Source organism: Labrus bergylta, chromosome 13 (genome assembly GCF_963930695.1).
Source record: "Labrus bergylta chromosome 13, fLabBer1.1, whole genome shotgun sequence".
NCBI lineage: Eukaryota > Metazoa > Chordata > Actinopteri > Labriformes > Labridae > Labrus > Labrus bergylta.
In genome coordinates, this window is record NC_089207.1 from 8,698,569 (window position 1) to 8,719,130 (window position 20,562).

The window sequence follows — 20,562 nt, forward strand, 5'->3', positions numbered from 1 at the left end:
CCACCGTATGTATGGCTTAGTGAGCAACTGTACATTTCAAACATGTAAATCTTAAATAATATATGATAGTAATTCAGCAAGTTTTTTTTAACATTTAAATGGGTCAGTCTAACATAATGATGTTATTCGACCCCATTCATCTAAAGTTTAGATTAATATAATATTATGTACACTGGCCTTAACTGAGGCTACTACAGGTCATACATGTAACATTTGCCCTGAAGATGCCCTGTCATTACCATCTTTGGTTGACAGCCATTTAACCAATAAGAAAGAGGGGTACTAATTATTGACCAATCGTAACGAGGAGAGGCGGGACTTAACAGGAGCAGCGGAGTCGTCAGCGCTGTACCGTACATGGTTAACGGATACAGCAGAACAGCAGAAAGTTTAATCTCATGAAACTCTCAGAATGAATGGGACGGCCTATTCCAACTTTGACAATCAAGAACATGTCCTGAAATTAGGAGAGACGTTTGAGAAACACCCTAAAAGTGCCTATCACACAGTACGATGTAAGTAGGATTTTTAAATCACCAGCTAGCGTATGTCTGTTTTTACAGTTGCTAATGCTAGTTAGCTTCTTAGCTGAAACCCCGAAGACTGCCGTTTTCCGTGATTTATCAACGTAAGACGTGCTCGACAGCTCTTAAATATTCGCCTGCTGTTGGCACTTTAAAGTAAACAACCAGGTCTTTGTGTTCATTGTCGCCTTCATACGTAAGTTTACTTTCAACTTTTACAAACCAGTGAAGCTCCAGGTGTCACTATGTTAGCTAGTGTTAGCTTTTGCGTCAGTCTGTGCGCCACTGCCATCTAGTGGCGAGAGGAGGTGACTGCAGCGTGGAGGGACACGAACAGTTTCACGTTTCTAAAATTACAATATGAATGTATAATCTGATTTCGTATCTTTGTCTCTGTTTTTTTTGTTCCAGATGATTTCAAACCAGCCTCAATTGACACAGCATGTGAAGGAGATCTGGAAGTGGGCAAAGGAGAGCAAGTTACTATTACTTTACCCAATTTAGAGGTTAGTGTTTGCTGCTCCTTTACCTGCAGGAATACATATGATGCTCCTTTACCTGCAGGAATACATATGATGCTCCTTTACCTGCAGGAATACATATGATGCTCCTTTACCTGCAGGAATATATATATGATGCTCCTTTCTTTACCTCCAGGAATATATATATGATGCTCCTTTACCTCCAGGAATATATATATGATGCTCCTTTCTTTACCTCCAGGAATATATATATGTATATGATGCTCCTTCACCTCCAGGAATATATATGTATATGATGCTCCTTCACCTCCAGGAATATATATGATGCTCCTTTACCTCCAGGAATATATATATGATGCTCCTTTCTTTACCTCCAGGAATATATATGATGCTCTTTTACCTCCAGGAATATATATGATGCTCCTTTCTTCACCTGCAGGAATATATATGACGCGCCTTTCTTTACCTCCAGGAATATATATATGATGCTCCTTTACTTGCAGGAATATATATATGATGCTCCTTTCTTTACCTACAGGAATATATATATGTAACTGTGAATAAGAGCCTTCAATTAGTAGATTTATCTATTAGTTCTCAACTTTAGTATTACTTTCCAACTTTTAAGAAGTAAATTTTCTCTTTTAAGAGCATGTTAGTTATGTTCTCAATATGTGGGCATGACTTCTAACATCGTCTACAAATAAATAAAGAAGTAATTTGATATTTTTACCACTACTTAGAATTAGGTACTTAGTGAGATTGACGAGTTAAAACTTGATCCTGTTGAAATAAAAATCCAAGTAATACATTTTCTGGCTCTATGGGAGAGGACTCGTGTCTTCCTAAGATTTTAATAACTAAAATCTAACCACAATTCTATCTGTTTTGTCTCCAATTTTCTTAGGGTTCAAGTGCTCCAGTAACAGTCTTTAAGGGATCCAAAAGGCCATACATGAAAGAATGCATCCTCATTGTAAACCACGACACAGGAGAGTACAGACTAGAAAAACTCAACAGCAATATAGCTGTGAAGAAAACCAGGTTGGTTGAAATATTGTTTCAATTCAAAAATGTATTGAAGAGTACTATAGATTTAAAAAAATATTTTCTTTATTCCTCTTTCCATTTACTTTAATAAAAAAGCTACAACAAAATAAATGTTGATTTTAAGCTTGACTGAGTTTGTTTTAAATGCGCTAAATAAATAAATTTGACTTGACTCTGTTACACTACTCAACATTAAAATAAGATTTGCTGGAATAGTTAATGTGATCTTGTAACATCCTCTGCTCAAGAGACATGCAGTGGGTCAGAATTTAAGAAATTATCTCAACTTGTACTGCATTTATTGTACCTTTTCACTTGTGATTGTTTGCACTGTGCTTGTTTATTCCCAGGGCTGAGGGCAGCAGTAAGATTCATTCTCGAATGGAGCAGCAAACCAGTCGCCTCAGCCAGCAGGTGAAGAGCAGCAGCAGCAGCAGCAGCAACAACAACAACAACAGCAGTAGCAGCAGCAGTAACAAAACCTCAACCAGCTCAAAGAGCTCTCCTCCTAAAGAGAAGACCTCCCCGGCATCCCCCATGGATGACATTGAGCGAGGTGACAGACACAATGTTTTGAACATTTTAAATTGTTGTAATTGTGGCAGATTAGTGACCCTGCCAGTGTCACCCATGTCCTCACCTTTTTATCCATGCCTCTATGTTCAGAGCTGATGGCTGAGGCGCGGGTCATGGACCAGCTCAGCAGCGGCGACAGCTCCTCAGACTCCAACAGCTCCTCATCCAGCAGTGATGACAGCTCCAGTAGCAGCGACTCAGAAGACGAACGGACTTCTGCACCACCGCCAGCCCCAGCCCCGGCCAACCACAGCATGCCTATCATCAACACCATCAGCAACACCAACAGTCTCCACCAGGAGAGTGGAGGAGGACTGATGAACACACTTAGTAAGTAGCCTTTTCAGCTTCATCTGAGTATTTGCTGCATTGGGATTATCTCATGGGGCTCCAACTGCACCCAAATAAATATCCTGGCAGGTAGCTGTATGCAGATTTAAAAAGCAGTCATAACCAGGCTTTCATAGGGATCCCTTAGATCAAAGATGAGGAAGTAGTTTGGCAGTTCAATAAAATCATGAAAGCAGCCATGAATGACATTTTATGTGAATATTGTTTGCTTCTACAAAATCATAAAAAGCTCACATCACCAGTCCAATTCTAAAACATAAGTTAGTCTCTTGGTTTGTCTCTGTTTGCAAAGGGTTTTACCAACAGGCCCAGAATTTGCAACCAAGCAACACAATGAATTGTGTGCTGATACCTGCCCATTTTGTGAGATAAACTGCTGTGATTGGCTCAACCATGGCTATGTTATCCGAATGTGAGGAGGCCCATGGGCATCTCCCAGGGCAAAGTAACATGAGCTCACAGATTTCTTTGTCGAACATCAATTGTATTTGTTTTCATCTTTGAAATACCAACAAAATAGACCAACGTGTGTGTTCTCATGGCTTTTTTTCAGAGAATGACCTGCAGCTGAGTGAATCAGGCAGTGAAAGTGACTGAACAACACGAGGAGGTGCACCTGCCTGTGAACACCCTGAGGATTTCAGTGAGGAGTCAAAACAGCAGCAGACATATCAGTGCTTTGCTTCCTATAATGTGAGACTGTCTTACTTTCATTTCCACAATCCTGCTCGCTATGACCTTGTTTGCCTTTCTGACAACAAACTTACAAACCTAATTTAATTATATCCCATTTATTTCTCCATGATCTTTATTTTGTGTGTGTGTGTGTGTGTGTGTGTGTGTGTGAAGACTGGATGTAACAGAGATGCCTTAGTCACGAGAGACAGATGTGGATGTGATGCATGAGTGGCAGTAAAACTGAAAACCTTTGTGTAACGTTTCACCTCACTGGATGTCACCCTAACCTGACCGAGCATATCAAAGCCAGGGTGACAGAGGTGGTTGTGTAAACGGGGCAGAGGTTTGTCTTAATGAACCCTTGGAGGTTCAGCATTTCAGCTTAGTCATAAAATAATAAAAGGCTTAATTATGCCTTAGTTCAGGTCAGTTAACAGATTGGGTTCAGCAGAAACAGAATATTTGTGATACAGTGATTTAACAGATTGTTTTATTTTCATCTTATAGAGTTTATGTGAAGTTAGCTTCAGACCCTTTTGATTCGGATTACTGGAACCCGGCTAATTTATTCAAAAACTGCAAACTTAAAATTGACATTTTGTCTATTTTGGAGACCATAGAACAAGCCAAAAACTTAACATTGATGCATGATCTCTTTAGAAATGTGTTAGGACAAAAGTGGTAAAAAACAGTTGCTGACTTGCACACCTAAAAGTCAGAGGAGAGCTTTTATTTGTTACTCCTTTGTGGTTGCGTTTCCTCCAAACTTAAGATGCAAATGAAATATTTACTCGAGTTCTGTTTTAATATCGCCTCAGAAAAAGTCTCTGAGCCTCATTAGCTGCTGGACGCTTCCTAATTTTACAAGCTTCATCCGCCTGCTGTTTCACATCAAAGTGGAGATGCCTTTTTACGACTGGAAAAGTGTTGATGAGCAGCTTTATGAGTTGAAAGGCTGGCTCTAAACCTGCAAGAGAGCCCTTGCATATATTTTTACGCATTGTTGCAAAAAGAAAGTTCATGGCTAATGCAGCTTTAAGAATAAAAAGAGGTCTCAAACTTAAGTTTTGCATTATTTCAGAATATAAGGGCGTCTGATTTCTGCAGACTAGTAGGCATTCTGAGTTATCTCAGTTGGGGTCATGCTTTGTAGCTTTAAACCTGCAATACTTGAATCTAATTATTTATGTTTAAAATATATTCGACCAACGGCGAATCGCTTAATATATTCGGTGAAGACCTTGAAAGCAAAGAAATTGGAATTGCAAGTTAGTAGAAGCTGTATTACAAAACAAGCCAGATGTTTTGATACTTCAATGTGAGAGTCTTAAAAAAAACTTGATGTGCCTTCAGGCTCTCTGCTTGTTTTAACACAAGCCCTCTTCTCTCTGCTGAGCTGCCTATGCATACAGGAAGCTGCTGTTTCTGTCCCAGCCTTTTCTGTCTTTGGAGTCCTGGCTGAATAACACAGTGAGAAGAAGAAATCTGATTTAGAAAAAGTGAATATTTGTAGTCTTAAGAAGGATGGTGGCCTCAGAGCATTATTTGTAAACTATTTGGGAGTCATTTCTTTGTGGAAAAATAAAGATTTTAATGGTTGTTTTTTTTGCAGTTCCATTCATTATTCACTTATGTAACTATGTTGAGTTTATTTTTTGTTGTTGACTTCTTTCAGTTTATTATTAACATCATGTAAAACCAAAAATGATAGATTACCTATCTGTTCACACAACATAATAATGAAATGCAATCTACTGCTTTAAAATAAGAGAAATTATGTATGATTATCAAAAATAATACTTGGATGGAGATTAAGGTCGAAGGGAACAGGGGGGTGCCGGTAGCCTATAGTGGTTAGTGCGTGCCGCATGTACCAAGGCGTAGTCTTTCAGGCGGGTGGCTTGGGTTTGGGTCTGACCTGTGGCTCTTTTCAGCATGTCTATCCCCACCTTCTCGCCCCGATTTCTGACTATCCACTGCCCTATCCCTAAAATAAAGGCAAAGATTAAGGGGAACAGGGTGCACCGTTAGCCTAGCACCCCACACAGAGGCTGAAGTACTTGAGAGCGGGTGGCCCAGGTTCAAATCCGACCTGAGGCTCCTTCCCCACATGTCACACATGCATACGTATAACGCCTAATGATGTAGCATTTGTTTGTTAACTTAGCACATTTTGATAAAGTAAAAATTCAACACTGTTCAGGCTGTAATAACACTTAAATCTCAAAGACAAAGTGATCCATATATTGTTCATAAATGTTCTAAATTCAGATTGAGACAACTTAATTTATCCTGGGAGGGCAATTTGATTCACATCCTGCTAAGTTACATAAACTCATTGAAGATAAAACATAAAACAGACTTATATTGAACTATTCATCACACAGTGGGTTAATATTTTGTGGATCTGTATGGATCTTGTGAATTTTGTAACTTGAATTACTGTAAGAATGGAAGTCAAAGTTCAAAGTTTCGCTGACAGCTTGAGATAGCCTTAACAAAAAACAAAAAACAGTCAGCATCTATGAATTATAAAACAGAGAGCAGCCTCTTATTCTGTTCTGAAAGTTTAAAATGAAACCCACTGTAGGATCATTGTACTCTTTGATGTTTAAACAAATTCCACTTTGTTCTGATAATAAAACTCTTATTATGAAAAACTTTCCCAAAAGAAGTAGATCAATAATATTGAAAATAAGGCAACAACAACAAAAAAAACAAAACACAAGATGAAGGTTCAAGTACAAGGCAAGACAAGTCCACACAGGAAACCGGTTAGAGGGGGGTGAACAGTTGACTGTTTTCAGCAGCATTAGTTAATGTGTTTATGACTCTTGTTGCCTCTCTGAGGAAGTTCAGAAGGGTACGAAGTTCATCGTTTTGCACGTAGCTTTTGGATATGCGGGGGCTATAAATAGACGCTGTGCTGTGAACACAATCAGCCATTATCATCAGCCTGCGCATCACGGAGCCGCTCACCGGGACTGCACGGCTTGTGGAGAGAAACAGACTGCGTTGGTCTGCGGGTAAAATGTTCAGGAAATCGCTCCTACATTTTGGACTGCGGAGGAACCGTGAGCGGTGTCACGGGCTTCAGAGAGTCACCGTTAATTATGGGGACATTCACCGCCTGGACGCATCTTCCGCCGCCGTGATGGGTGCCAACGTCAAACCGAAAACTATGGACGATCTAGGCGGACCAAGTTTTATGGCCACCTTAAACTGGCTGTTTGTAAAGGGGTATTTCCAAACGACGCAACAAATGCAGGTAAGTGGGGTGTGATTGGGGGGGGCTGACGTACACACAGGATGTGTTGTGACCTGTTTCTCCTACATTTTGACAGATAGTGCGCTACTGCAGGTTTTTTCAGTTGTTTTTTTTTCTTATCTCTAACACAGATTTCTGCATTGACTTTCAGTGCGTGCAAACTGACTGCAGAATAAATTATCTGTTCACCCAGATAACCTACGTTATGTGTCAATACACCGTTTTGGGTTTGTGTGCATTGTTTTTTTGCGTCTTGAGATGAACTGACTGACCCCAGTACAATGGAGGTTACCTCTGTTTGCACATCTGACAGCCCATTTAAAATCACGTCCTTTCACTCACTGACATTCTCTGTAGCATAAAGTTGCACTCTTGTTCTCTCAGCTAAGTGGGACACAGGTCAGTCTCATAGGACTATAGATAATAGTGGATTATGAGACTCCCTGGGCCAGGAAATGTAAAAGGAACCAACCCCAAAGTGGAGAAAAATGTGCTGTTAGTGTCAATTCAAGTGATTTTGTGATTCTGTTTATATTCAAAGTTGTGCTTGGCTGTAGTTCAGTAATTGCTTCATTGTTGTTGTCGTTCCTCTTTTTGGTTTTCTTGTGTCTTATTTGTTTGCAGTCTTTTTTCTTGTAGTATTTCTGTTTATTTTGCATGCCTGTTTTTGTTTCCACCCCGTTTCCCTCTGTCTCCTTGAGCACATTTGTTTCCTGGTTGTCGTTTTTGTGTCTCTTGGTTGTTGTCATCATGTTGTCTCCTTGTGGTCATTATGTCCATTGTTGTCTTGTAGTTTTTGTCTTCTTCTCTTTGCAGTTTTTTTTTTCTGTCCTTTGTTGTACTTGTTGTTGTTGGGGATCGTTCTCTGTGAAAAGTGTTTTTTTCCGTGCTAGTTTATGAAATCCATAAAGTCCATAAAGTCCATAAAATGTAAACAGTCACTTGAAGCAGAGGAATGTTGGCTTGGTCCCCTGTGTGTGCAGTTACCCATCTTTGGCTTTTTTTTTTGAGTATTAAATACAATGCCATCCCTTCAACACAGATGCTCTTGCTTGGATGTTGGACAAAGAAACACTGCAGGAGTGCCCTCTAAGTTGCCCTACAATAAGATCAAATGTGATCAGGCCTAGTGATCAACAGAATGTAATGAAGGGTTCTCCAGGGTGTCCTTTCAGTGGGGTGCCCTTTCTTCACAGCTTTCTTGTATATAGTAAAAGTTCAATCAATAAAGATCATTTGAGATACAATAGACGTAGTTGAGAAATATTTTAGTTTGAGTTGGGTGACCCGACCTCAAAAGCTTGAATTACACATCAGTTTTCCAGGTGACAGTGTTGATTGTTTTCTGATTCCAGTTGCCAACAGGTTGCATTATTAAAAATCAAGTGTTTTGCTGTTTCAGTACACACCTGTTTGTTTATTTTTGCTCCCAGATTGAGCACAAAAAGATCTACGGTCCTTTGTGGAAGTCGAAGTATGGCCCTATTATCCTTGTGAACGTTGCCAGTGCCAACTTCATAGAGCAGGTGTTGAGGCAGGAGGGCAGACATCCAGTGCGCTCGGACATGCCCCACTGGAGGACCTACAGAGAGCTCAGGAACCAGGCCTATGGACCCCTGACAGAGTGAGTGAAACCCCCATTCACCATTTAGCTTTATGTCTAATTTTCCCAATCCATTCTGCACCCTTGGAAGTTGTCATGCTGTTATCTACTGTTTAAAAAGACAAGAAAACCAATATTCTTTCAAATACAATCTTGATTTCTGAGTAAGACGTTTCCCTGCAATGTAATGTGCAGAGGTAAAAGTAATCGGGGCGCAGGTAGCGTAACACATGTATGAAGGGTTTAGACCTCCAGGCGGGTTCAGGTCCGACCTGTGGTTCATTTCCTGCACGTCATTCCGCACTCACTCGCCCTTATTTCAACTCTATCCGCTGTCCCAGCCATAAATTCAATCTTTAACTAAAAAAAAACTAAAAAAATAAGTTAAAGTCAACAATATACATACAGTCAGTTAGTAAGTGGACTTTGAAAACTGAGCAGCTCATCTTTAAAAAGATCTTGGCATCCGTAAACATTTTGCTTGAGTGGAGCCGAATCCCTAATCTGTTGTGACTTTAATGTTTATTTTGCCCACATGGTGCAAGTCACTGATTTCAGTTCAATCAAATGAAAAGTTGAGCATTTAGGACGGAGGGGGGGTAGTGGGTGTTGTGCTGTGTAGGTTAAAACTGTCCAGCTAACAACACCTCTTTCCACTTGAGGATTACTTGTGATATGTGATAAAAAGCTGTATTATAAACAGACTTTCTATGATTCAAATTAAACATGATTCTAAATCATTACAGAAACTCAATTTGCGGATACAGAGGAAAAAAACACTAAACACAAGTATTAAATGAACACAATGCACCCTTTAACATAACCATGGATTTGATACTAATGGATGGGATCACATTTTAAAATAATAAACTGATGTACATTGAAACCCCTTTTCACCGTTACTCCGGGCCTGTCATTACTTTCTGTGGACAGATCCCCTCTAGAGTGGGTCGAATGTTTGAAAGTGTTGGCAAATCCACAAAGGCTTCACAAGAAGCTAATGCCAGGAATTAGCATCATGTGACCGTGTACTTGTATCGGATCAATTCAGGGCTGGCTTTGGTCCCTTTGGATTTCGGGGACTGAAATAAAGTGTCATCCTTACGGAAAATAAGAGTTTGTTCATTGTTTATGTGGCTTTATTTCTTCAATACCCTGCACTTGTCATACTTATTGCTTTATTTCTTTCATTAGTTATATTAGTCTGCTTCCTTCATACCTTCTGACCTTCGTCAGTCAGAAGAGTACAGGGACTTACAATCTACGATCTCAGGACCTTTTCTTACTGTCCGTTCCAAAAGTCAGAACTGAAAAAAAGGAAAAAAAGGTTTACTGCTCCCTTTACTTGGAGCGAATTACAAAAAGAGCCGAAACCTTTTAAGAGGATGTTAAATGACTTGGAGGCAGCTGTAGATGTTCTCCATGATGTGTTTGTGGACGATCTTGACAAACATTTATTATTTACATTTGTTATTTGTGTCTTTTAATGTCTAATAATGTACATCTTTTTTTGTGTTTGTACGTGTGGCTGCTCGTTGTTTGTGTGAAACTTTGTAAATCGTGCCAGTACGCTCTTGAAAAAAGAGATTTTTAATCTCTACGAGTTTCTTACAAGTTAAAGTCCTACTTCTCTATTGTGTATCTCAAACCTTTATTTATTCTCGAAGAGGACACTGAGGTTTCCCACATTTTCAATGCAACTGTATAAAAGCAACTGTGAGGCCTGAATGACCCTCCAGGGATTAATAAAGTATTTCTGATTGATTCTGAGATGGAGACAAATCCTAATCATTAATCCTGCTTTGCAGAATGGGTGCAAAGTGGCTGCGCATCCGCAGCATCCTGAATCCTCGCATGTTGAAGCCCAAACACGTCTCGTCCTATGCCAACACCATCAACCAAGTGGTATCAGACTTCATCGAGAGGGTGGCCTGGCTGAGGGAAACCAATGGGCAGGGAGTGATGGTCAATGACCTGACTGGAGAGCTCTACAAATTTGCTTTTGAAGGTCAGCAGACAACAAACAGATGACATGTCCTCATTTACACTGCCGTGTAAAGTCGTCTTTTCTCAAATTCAGATTAGTTACAAAGAGGTGAAAAATGCATATCATTCAGCAGAGGCCTGTTTAGAGCCTCAGAAAAAAAACTGTGCACAATCATAACTGAACACAAATTCCAGTGGAAAATGATTTGAGAATTACAATATTTTTATCTTGAAAGCACAAGATCTTACAAGACAAAACCAAATATCAGTCAATCGATCTTTGTTTCTATAGCACCAATTAATAACAAATGTTGTCTCAAGACACTTCACAAAAGAGCAGGTAAAAGACTTTACTTAAAAGCCCCAACATTAATCCATCATGAGCACTAAGCAACACTGTAAACAAAGTTACAGTGGAGAGGAAAAACATTTACTTTAATAATAATAATAATTTATTATTCCTGTGAGGGGAAATTTGTTTTTACACTTGAGCACCTTCCAGTTCCCAACCCTGGTCCCTAAAGACTGAGCTACTGCCGCCCCAAGAGGTAGAAGCCTCAAGCAGAAGAAGACTCATGATGAACAGCCGTCTGCTGAAACCTTGTCAGGCTTGATAAGTGGGATAGAGGGAGATGCAGGAGGAAGGAGAAGCATAGAGACAGATATAGTGTCAACAATCTGTGACACAAGAACAACATGTGCAATTTGAAATAATCAAGTTGACAACCGTGGTAGATAGTAGCAGGAAATGCCATCAGCTTTGATTTGAGTGTTGACATTTGACATTTCACCAGTGCAGACCTCTGCACCTGTCTGCATGTCTTGTTCTGTTTCTGCTTCACTGTCTGCTGAGAGATCGCTGGAGATCTCACATTCCACCTTTACATCCAAGTTAAGGGGCCGTGTGAGAGAAACGTGTCCGTATGTGCCGTCATTCCAGGTGTTGACAGACATTGACACATCTGTTGTCGAGTGTTTTAGGCCTTGAAAGCTGATAAGATAAATGGCGAGTTACCTTATCACAAAGGCAGGTTTGAGCATTTACTTATCAGGTTGTAGTTTACATGCAGCTCTCATAAAAGATGACCAATTCATGAAGGACAAAGGAAGGATTGTTTTGATTCTGCTCAAATATATATCTTTATATTCTTTAAAATATCTATTTCAAATGACTTCTTTTTTATAGTTAAATTGCATATATTTAAAAATCTTTGACATTAAACGTGTAATTAGATGATAAAAACCAAATACTCGACTGTGAACTTTCTTTTTTATGAGATACTGCCATTTTTATGGAACTAAATTATTCCCCTAAAATATATTAGTTTAAATCAAGTATATTCAAAAAAATTACTTTTGAATGAAGTCTGAAAAAAGAAGGCATGCTTAGAGAACAATTCAACATGGAGAAGTTTCAGGCACACAAAGGGTTACAGTTGTGTGATGAAATATTTGCTCTACTCCTAGACAGTGTAGACAGAGTGTCCTAGAAATGCAGAGCACCATGTTTAAAGAGCAGCTCTGTTTACATAAAAAGCACAATAAATACAAAATCAAGTGAGCCGCTTTTAGCTGCTCTAACCTCAGCAGAAAGAGGGAAAGCAGGCGTTAGCAGCTAGCATGGCTAATAAGAATCTTGTTAGATTTTTTAAAATGTAAATTAAATCTAAATATTGTAAATGTACAATACTTTATTTAATTTTAGTCCCTGGAGTTTTTGTTCCCATCAGAGCCACGCTCACTTTTGCTCACTCTGCTTAGACCAGCTGCTAGCCTAGCTAATAACAATCATGTTTGTTGAATCTTTTTTAATTGAAATTAAACATAAATAATGTAAATGTAAAATACTTTAATTTGTTTGTTTGTTACCTGGGTGATTTGTTCCCATCAGAGCTTAATATTTCCCGCTTTTAAGATTCTTAGAGCTAAGCTAACCAGCTTGCGAGCTGTATCTTCCTCATTGAATGTGTGATAGGGTGTTGATCTTTATTCATTTACTAAAAGCTATAAATTGTAAAATACTTGAACAACAGAGTGCCGGTGTTGCACATGGTAAATAAACTTAACATGTAGAGAACACTGTAAACATTATTCTCTGTACTTATGCTAGCAGGATGAGTTTTGTTGTGGTTTGGTGAAGTGTCCTTAGCTTCCTTGAAGAGAGTTCTTCATTTTTAAAGCATACAAACTATATTTGAAACAAAGGTTTGAGAAGATCCTCCAACCCCTGAAACAAGAGAAGTTAAGGTTGTTGCTGTAGCCGATCTAATCTAAGGTCTAAGAGGTTTTGGGATGACATGTTCATCAATCACTTAGAGTTGTAATTATTACGTTTTTCACTACAAGACCAGTTTTTTAAGCTCTGTGTGCTCTGGAATGAAGGCCATTACAGAACCCTTTAACACCTGTTTTGTCCTGGGATGGTGACAGAGGCCAAGCAGTCTTTATTTAACTATGTTATGTTTAACTGCAGGGATCTGTTCGGTGTTGTTCGAGAGCCGTATGGGCTGCATGAACAAAGAAGTGCCCGAGGAAACACAGCAGTTCATCTTCTCGGTGGGGGAAATGTTCCGCCTCTCCCCAATCCTCATCCTCTTCCCTAAATCCACCTGGCCCTACCTGCCCTTCTGGAAAAAGTTTGTGGCAGCGTGGGATTATCTCTTCAAAGTGGGTACGTAATGTTGCTGATCAACTGTTGTGTCTTTAAGCTATTCTGCAACACATGTTCATGTTTGGCATTGTCATGTACTTTATTAATTTTATATTCAAGAAAGCACGTAGAATAGAGTGATAAAATATTCTAAATATTTTAAGGCTGCAACATTTGATCAATTACAGACTTTAAACTTTATTATGACTTTTTACACACACAGATTTTTTTAATCTGTCAGCCGCTGTGGCTCAGTTGGTAGAGTCCCCATGTACGAAGGATATCTTCCTCCAAGCAGCCTGGGTTCAAATCTGACCTTTGGCCCCTTTCCTGCATGTCCTTCCCCACTCTCTCTCTCTCTCTCTCTCTCTCTCTCTCTCTCTCTCTCTCTGGTTTCTGACTCTATCCACTTTCCTGTCTCTAAAAAAGGCATAAAAAGCCCCAAAACCAACAAAAAGTAAAATATTCTTACTATCTGCAAAGGTTGGTAGACTTATAAGTCTTCATGTCTGGCTTTCGTCATATGGACATCAGGAAGAACAAGGAGGAGGCACGTCGAGTCAAAGTCAATTTCAACACCAAGAATAACAGATAATTCATACACAATGTCATACAGTATCTTTAAACTTGCATGTTGAATGACTTAATGCCACATTTTATAAAGGAAAAGCTTCAACTGAGTGATCTTTTTCTCAAATTAGTAAAATAAGTTTCCACTCCTTTTCAACCATGGCACCAAAAATCACTTTCATTTGTGACCAAGTCTCAGCTGGCCCCTTTTGGCCCATTGAAAGCTGCTCAGTTCCCTTCATCTGAAGCCCTGGCAGCGATAGCACTCCTTCAACAATCCTGTCTGAGCCCCTCCTCCATTCCAGATAGTTGCCAGAAAAGGTTACTAGAGCTCAAACTTTGTGGTTAATTTCCAGTTGCGTAATCGAATAACTTTGAAACCAGACTCAGTCAAAGGACAAACATCACAGGTCCTCCGGTCCACATTTTGTCCTTCACAGTGTATTGTTTTCACCAACTACATGTACAGGACGATAATGTCACGCTAGTCAACTCTTAGTGTTTGTTCTCCCGTTAGAAAATGAAATGATGGATTTTGTCTTGTGTCCAATAGCTGAAGAGTTGGTTCATGGCAAAATGAAGGAGATTGAGGAGAAGGTCGACCTGGACCAGAATTTGGAGGGAGCGTACCTCACACACCTGCTGCTCAGTGATCAGATGACGGTCACTGAGATCCTGGGCAGCATTACTGAACTCCTGCTGGCAGGAGTCGACACAGTAAGTAGATCCTGAACGTTCTATTTTTAAACCAAATTAATATAAAACCAGTGCTGACTGAAGGGGCACAAAACAGACAGATGTTCCTCTCTATTGCAGACCTCCAACACTATCTCTTGGTGTTTGTACCATATGGCCAAGGAGCCAGAAATCCAAGAAAAGTTATACCAGGAGGTTATAAGTGTTTGCCCCGGAGATAAGGTGCCAGTCAGTGATGACATTTCTCACATGCCATACCTGAAGGCTATCATCAGAGAGACGCTACGGTTAGAAGGATTCTTTTCTTTTTTCAGTATGTGATATCAACAATACACCTGATTGTAGCTTGCTGCCCCTAAAGGTTTACATGCACAGTTGAGCTACGGTTATACAAGCACCAGGGGGGAATCGATTTATTGACAGAAGTAGGTGGCTATATGCCGTAGCTTATTTTCTGTAGTTCTGTCTGGCTTTGTTGAACAGACAGATCTAACTTGAGTCGACCTCTTACTGTGATCTTTGCTCTCCAGGTTGTATCCAGTGGTACCAGGGAACGCACGAGTCTCTGTTGAAAATGAGGTTGTGGTCGGAGATTATATCTTCCCCAAACATGTGAGACAAATGTCACACAGAGACACAAATGCTGAAAATGTTGGCCAATGAGAATGTTCATTTCATTTGAAATCACAAATATTTGAGCCTTAAAGCTACGACTCATAGCTTTGACCTACATTTCAGGTATGATTCTTGTTTATTCATGAAACTACAGTTACATTATAATAGGAATATTGTTCCTTACAGACCCTGTTCCACCTCTGCCATTACGCTGCATCCTACGATGAGAACATTTTCACTGACCCCCACACCTTTGTGCCTGAGCGCTGGCTGAGAGGAGTGGAGGAGAAGTCCAAGCAGCACCCTTTTGGGTCAGTTCCGTTTGGCTTTGGGATCCGGGCGTGTCTGGGCAGACGGTTGGCAGAGCTGGAGATGTATCTCCTTATGTCCAGGGTGAGAGCTTCTCTTCCTTTTTTGCTTCCCTAAACATAGTTCGGCTTTTTACAACTGTATGCATTATTCATGATGTCCTGCAGATTAAAAAGTAGAAGTCTATGTGGAATTTTTCAGTGATCACAGATAAGCATGCCAAGTGATTTCTTTTATTCCCCGCTCAAACCTCTGCATGCACAATGTCTTGAATGATAATGCATATCCAAAAACAAGAGATTTTCTCTCATTCAGACACAAGAGAATTATTCAGGTCAAACACTAGTGTTGGGTTTGTAAGGGCCTCGCTGCAGGTTGGCCAAGTGGGATTGAGGTCAGGGCTCTGTTCAGTCCAGTGCTTCCACACCAAACTGGGAGATAATTGGCTTGGCTTTGAGAATGAGAGCATGGTTGTACTCAAACAGGAAAAAAGTCCTTCCCTAACTTTGGCCACAAGTTTGGAAGCTACCCGTGATGTAACCAATATTTTCAATATCAAAATCAAATATCTGAGTTCCTTACCCTCTTTTGAAGGGTGAGCCCAACAGCCCTGCAGAAAGAACTGATTTTGATGGAGTATCCATAATCCCATTCTGTCAATCACTCCTCAAACTTTGTCAACATAGGTGAGGGATGAGCATAATGACTGGTTAATAAAAAAAAGGTTTGCTGTCCAGCTCCGCTTTCTCTTTACCACGATAGTACAGTGCATTGCCTGCAGTTCTACCGATGGCGCACCCACGAGGCTGTAAATTTTGCTAAATTTTCTGGCGAAGACTTGGAGGTACTGACGCTCCCTCTCAACTGCAGACGGCCCCATGTGTGCCGAAGGTCACAGTCTGATGATGAAGCCAACAGATCACCTGCAAAGATTAGAGACGCACCTCTGATGTCCTCAAATCAGACTCTCTACTCACAAACGCAAGCTTGCAGAGCTTAAAAATCGAATTCCATATTCTGACAGACCATTTTTCTCAGACCTCCGGGCTCTGACTCCTCTACCCCAAATGGGGCTATGAGGGAACCGTGACAGCTTGGACTAGTCGTCAGTCAATCACAGAACCGACATAATCAGAAAACAAACATGCACTGACATTTGAGAGCATGTCTGTGCGCTGAGGGAGGAAGCCGGAGTACCAGGGCAAAATTATTCCTCCTAAAGCTGAGTTAGCGCAAACTATCGGGTCGTCTTTCAAATGTTGTGGCAGTAGCTTCCCTGGGTATTATATCCACACACATTGCCAGTTTCATGGCTTTTCCATCTTTTGGTACACAGGCTGGTAGGAACAGCTGTTAATAGCCAAATCCAACCTTTTTGACTTGCTGACAGTAATCGTGATCTGGGCTTGGATTCAAGGTCAGGATGGAACCAGACGTTCTGACCAGGTTTAGACTTGGCAGAATAAGTTGTACTCTCCAATGTTCCCCCTACCATTGTATTGGAGGGGGCAAACAAACACTAAGAGTGGCCTGCCCCCCCCAACGGACCCCCCCGTCGTCGTCCCCCCGTCCCCCGTGAAGGTCAAGTAAAAAGATTTATTTTGGGGCTTTTTGTGTCTTTATTGTAGAGATATGATAGTGGATAGAGTCAGAAATCAGGGAAATAAGTCATTTAAAGATACCTTTCCGATAGAAAAGGACAGCTATCATTAAAAGTAACCCATGAACACCAAGATTCCTTCAAGTGTTTGTGTCGTCGTGTCGCCGTGTCGGCATGTTAGCTTGTCCCCACCCCCCCAACGCTGTAAACCTAGTGGAAACACTGCTCTCTAAGTTATTTCAACCATGTATTTTTATAACCATACAGCACATGAGGTAATTCATTGTCTAGATCAGTGATTCTCAAAGTGGCACGCAGAGCCCTAATGACGGGGGCGTCCAGCGAGGCTCAACAAAAACATTGCACACCATTTTTCACTGCTAGCAAAAGCATGGCAACTTTTGTGAGAGGACCTCTAGGTAAATGTAAGGCTGAAAATGAATCTACACCTGACCTGTTTCATGTGACAGCGTCACTTTAAATTCCGCCCTGTTCAAAAGTGGCTTGCTCGTTTTTTTATGTTGCTAGCCTGTAGCAAGGGGCTAAGGCCTCAGTCGAACCAACGACCACTGAAGTGAGGAAAATAGCCTCTGCTCATGTAATGTGCAACATGACCACTAGGCTATCCGGCTCCCCTCCCAAGAGTTTTATAGATTTATAGATAGATTTTAAAATGTAGGTGTTATTTGCTTTACCAGGAAACAAATGTAACTATTTTCCTAAATGCTTCTATTCTGAAGCACTAGTGTATAGAAATATCCTAAACCTCTTTCGGTTGTACCTTCTTTTTTTACTGTTTGCATCACTTATTTTTGTTTCCTGCAAGCCCCCAAAATTGTCACACTAGTTTGTAAGCCAGTTCAATAGCTCCCTCTACTTTTACTCCCCAGAAATCTGTTATTTTTCAGCTACATTCAGGGAGCCATACGACCTGCAGTCACTCCCCAGTCAGAGCACAAAGGCTGCTCTTCTTTTGTTAGTCTTGGCACTGTGATCCAAACAAACCACCAAGCATTCCTCCCACTTGGGACTCAGTCTTCAGCCAAAAATCCAAGTTACAATTCAGTCAGCTTACGAAAACAGTGCGTAATTATTAACTCAAAAATCGACTGTCTGCCCTCTCTGTCTGCATTTTTAAATTAATATCCTGGCAAAAATATAATTTATTTTCTTTTGAAGTTGATTAAAACCTACGAGGTGAGGCCGGATCCTGCTGGAACAGACGTCAAGCCAATCACCAGAACCCTGCTCTGCCCTGCTACACCCATCAACCTGCAGTTTCTGGACAGAAGAGGGGAGCGGGAGGAGCCGAGGGAAGCCACCAGAGTCTCCCTGTGAGCTGTTTTAGTATTCACACTGTGATGTCTGCCTGTCACCAAGCACTTGTTTATAACACATTCACTTCATGAGGACTGGCTGGAATGTGACCTCAACTGAAACATGCAAAACACAGACTGATTGAAAATGTGAAAAGGTTGTACAGAAGGAGTTTTATTTTATACAACTTGATGTTCTTTGGTTCTCATCTTTTGCTTGGCTCCTAGCATTTCATAAAGCAGATTGTCTCTGTGGTCTTTCAGTGTTTTTAATGTGACTCAAACAGGAGACATGAGGAGGTTTTAAGCTGCTGAATTGGAATGAGTCAATTTTAACTACACAGCTAGCTCATTGAAGAAACATTTTTTAGACAACAGTGAGCCCTAGTGGATTAAGATATCATGATTTGGATAAAAGGACAGAAGTGGGTTTTCTTTGTGGTATCGTTTTTTTAAACGAGAAAAAATACTGAATGTAGCTGGCTTTATCCTTTAAAGTATTCCGCTATAATTGGTCCAACAACCATATTTACCAGGCGGCCATGTTGCTAGAAATAGATCCAGTATGTTTTACCTAGCTCTTATATAAATGTATTCGTCGTATCCATTTATCTCAAATGTAAGTGTGTGTTGTTGGCTAATGTTATCTGTGTTCTGATGTGTTTTTAACTCAGACTATGAGGATTTTCATCATCCATTGTCTGTGTGGTTTCTTATCAATTGGGCGGCTTTAAAATGAAAACAGTCGATCAGATTTGCAATGTTTGCATGACTCAAACCTGAGACGTAACAGTAAGACACAAAGTAAAGTCTTTGACCTGCTCTCTTGTAAAGTGACTTGAGAAAAACATTTGTTATGAATTGGCGCTATACAAATAAAGATCAATTGATTGATTGACATAACAACTTCTGAACCTCCCACCCTGAGCATGACATCACAGCAAAATGGCCACCGTGGAATATATGGTCTATTGGCACCATCAGGGCTCGTGTCCACTTTTAGAGCGCTTCTCATTGGCTCTTTTTGTTAGGTAATTAAAGTTATCTTTCGGCATTCCACTTCCCTCAGTCTTGACCGTTAGGTGTTTTGAATCACTCCGTATGCTAAATATTTTTATTTTATTAAAGGACATTTCACAAAAGATTCATAAAAACAATGTAAAGGAATCGAGTCCTGGCATTAGCAGTACCTTCGAAAAGACAATTCGTTTATCATCTGACATTGTTGACAAACTTAATATCAGAAGCCCCCCCCCTTCTTGATTTTGATAGGTTGGTGAGGGAGAAGTGACATTGGGCAAACAGTTTTCCAAAAGTTGCACAGTGAAAAAATACAGATTACGCCGAGTGCTTTTTTTTTTCCATTCATGACCCTGAGCATGGAAAATTCTGAACAGCTGTTATGCCCCATCTAGAGGAGGCCAAGACACAACCCCAATAACGTCCCAAATCCCTCACTTCCCAAGCGGAGAATAGTTAACGTTATCATTCTTTATTTTTCGATACAGAAATAACATACAGCAACGTATTAGTGACAATAAGAATAACTAAGATTACGTTTTAGGGTGACTCTGTACCCAAACATCTACCGTAACTGAGGAACCAAACTAACCTGATAAATCAAGGAAAAACAAACTACGACCAACTTACCTCCTAAACTAACTCAAAACATGAGAAAACAAGGCGTTGGTGTTGTATAGGAAAAAGGGAGCTGCCAGCACACAGAACAAACCTGTTAGTGGACTCAGTCGGTTTATAAGAAGCTGCTATTGAATGTATATATCATATCATAAAGATATGTTAATTTGATTTAAGTGCTCTTATGAACGTTCACTGTCGTATTAACGCCTGTCAGACCTGTAGTGTTAAATGAACTGAACTGGCAGTGAGATTAAATTTTATCTTGAACATTTTGCCTTTGACAGTTTTACTGCTTTTTTAATAATTGTTGTTCATACTTCAATGTATTTTTGTTTTTTATTTGTGATTTGTTTTATAATTAAATGTTTTGTTATTTTCATATCAACATTTCATATATTATTGCCTCAGTTGGTCAAAATGACCCAAATTATCCATGAACATTTCAGTAACACTTTGAGTCCTTAACAAATGTTATTCACATATTTCTCCTGATTTATTCAAATAAAGGCAGAAATATGGAACATGATTGTTGTCTTACTCAAACACATTGTGTGAGACTGGAACTCTGTCCTGTTTCCTCATGTTAATGTTGCTATCCTGTACTTTTAGCAGCCAATGTTTGAGATACATTCTGAAAATATGGGAAT

At 40.1% G+C, this 20,562-nt stretch overlaps 2 protein-coding genes across 2 annotated transcripts; both read left to right on the forward strand.

The window, feature by feature from the left end:
• The first annotated feature begins 330 nt into the window (after window positions 1-330).
• eaf2 (ELL associated factor 2) lies at window positions 331-5,260 on the forward strand. The gene is made up of 6 exons (XM_020651249.3): window positions 331-515; window positions 936-1,030; window positions 1,914-2,050; window positions 2,407-2,612; window positions 2,723-2,962; window positions 3,537-5,260. The coding sequence occupies exons 1-6, from the start codon at window positions 413-415 to the stop codon at window positions 3,578-3,580; spliced, it is 825 nt and encodes a 274-aa protein (XP_020506905.1). The 5' UTR covers window positions 331-412; the 3' UTR covers window positions 3,581-5,260.
• A 1,263-nt stretch (window positions 5,261-6,523) lies between these two features.
• cyp27a3 (cytochrome P450 family 27 subfamily A member 3) lies at window positions 6,524-20,436 on the forward strand. The gene is made up of 9 exons (XM_020651247.3): window positions 6,524-6,929; window positions 8,363-8,553; window positions 10,341-10,540; window positions 12,992-13,189; window positions 14,292-14,455; window positions 14,555-14,721; window positions 14,965-15,046; window positions 15,236-15,442; window positions 18,138-20,436. Exons 1-9 carry the CDS (start codon window positions 6,693-6,695, stop codon window positions 18,294-18,296), a joined length of 1,605 nt encoding a protein of 534 aa, XP_020506903.2. The 5' UTR covers window positions 6,524-6,692; the 3' UTR covers window positions 18,297-20,436.
• The last annotated feature ends 126 nt before the right edge of the window (window positions 20,437-20,562 follow it).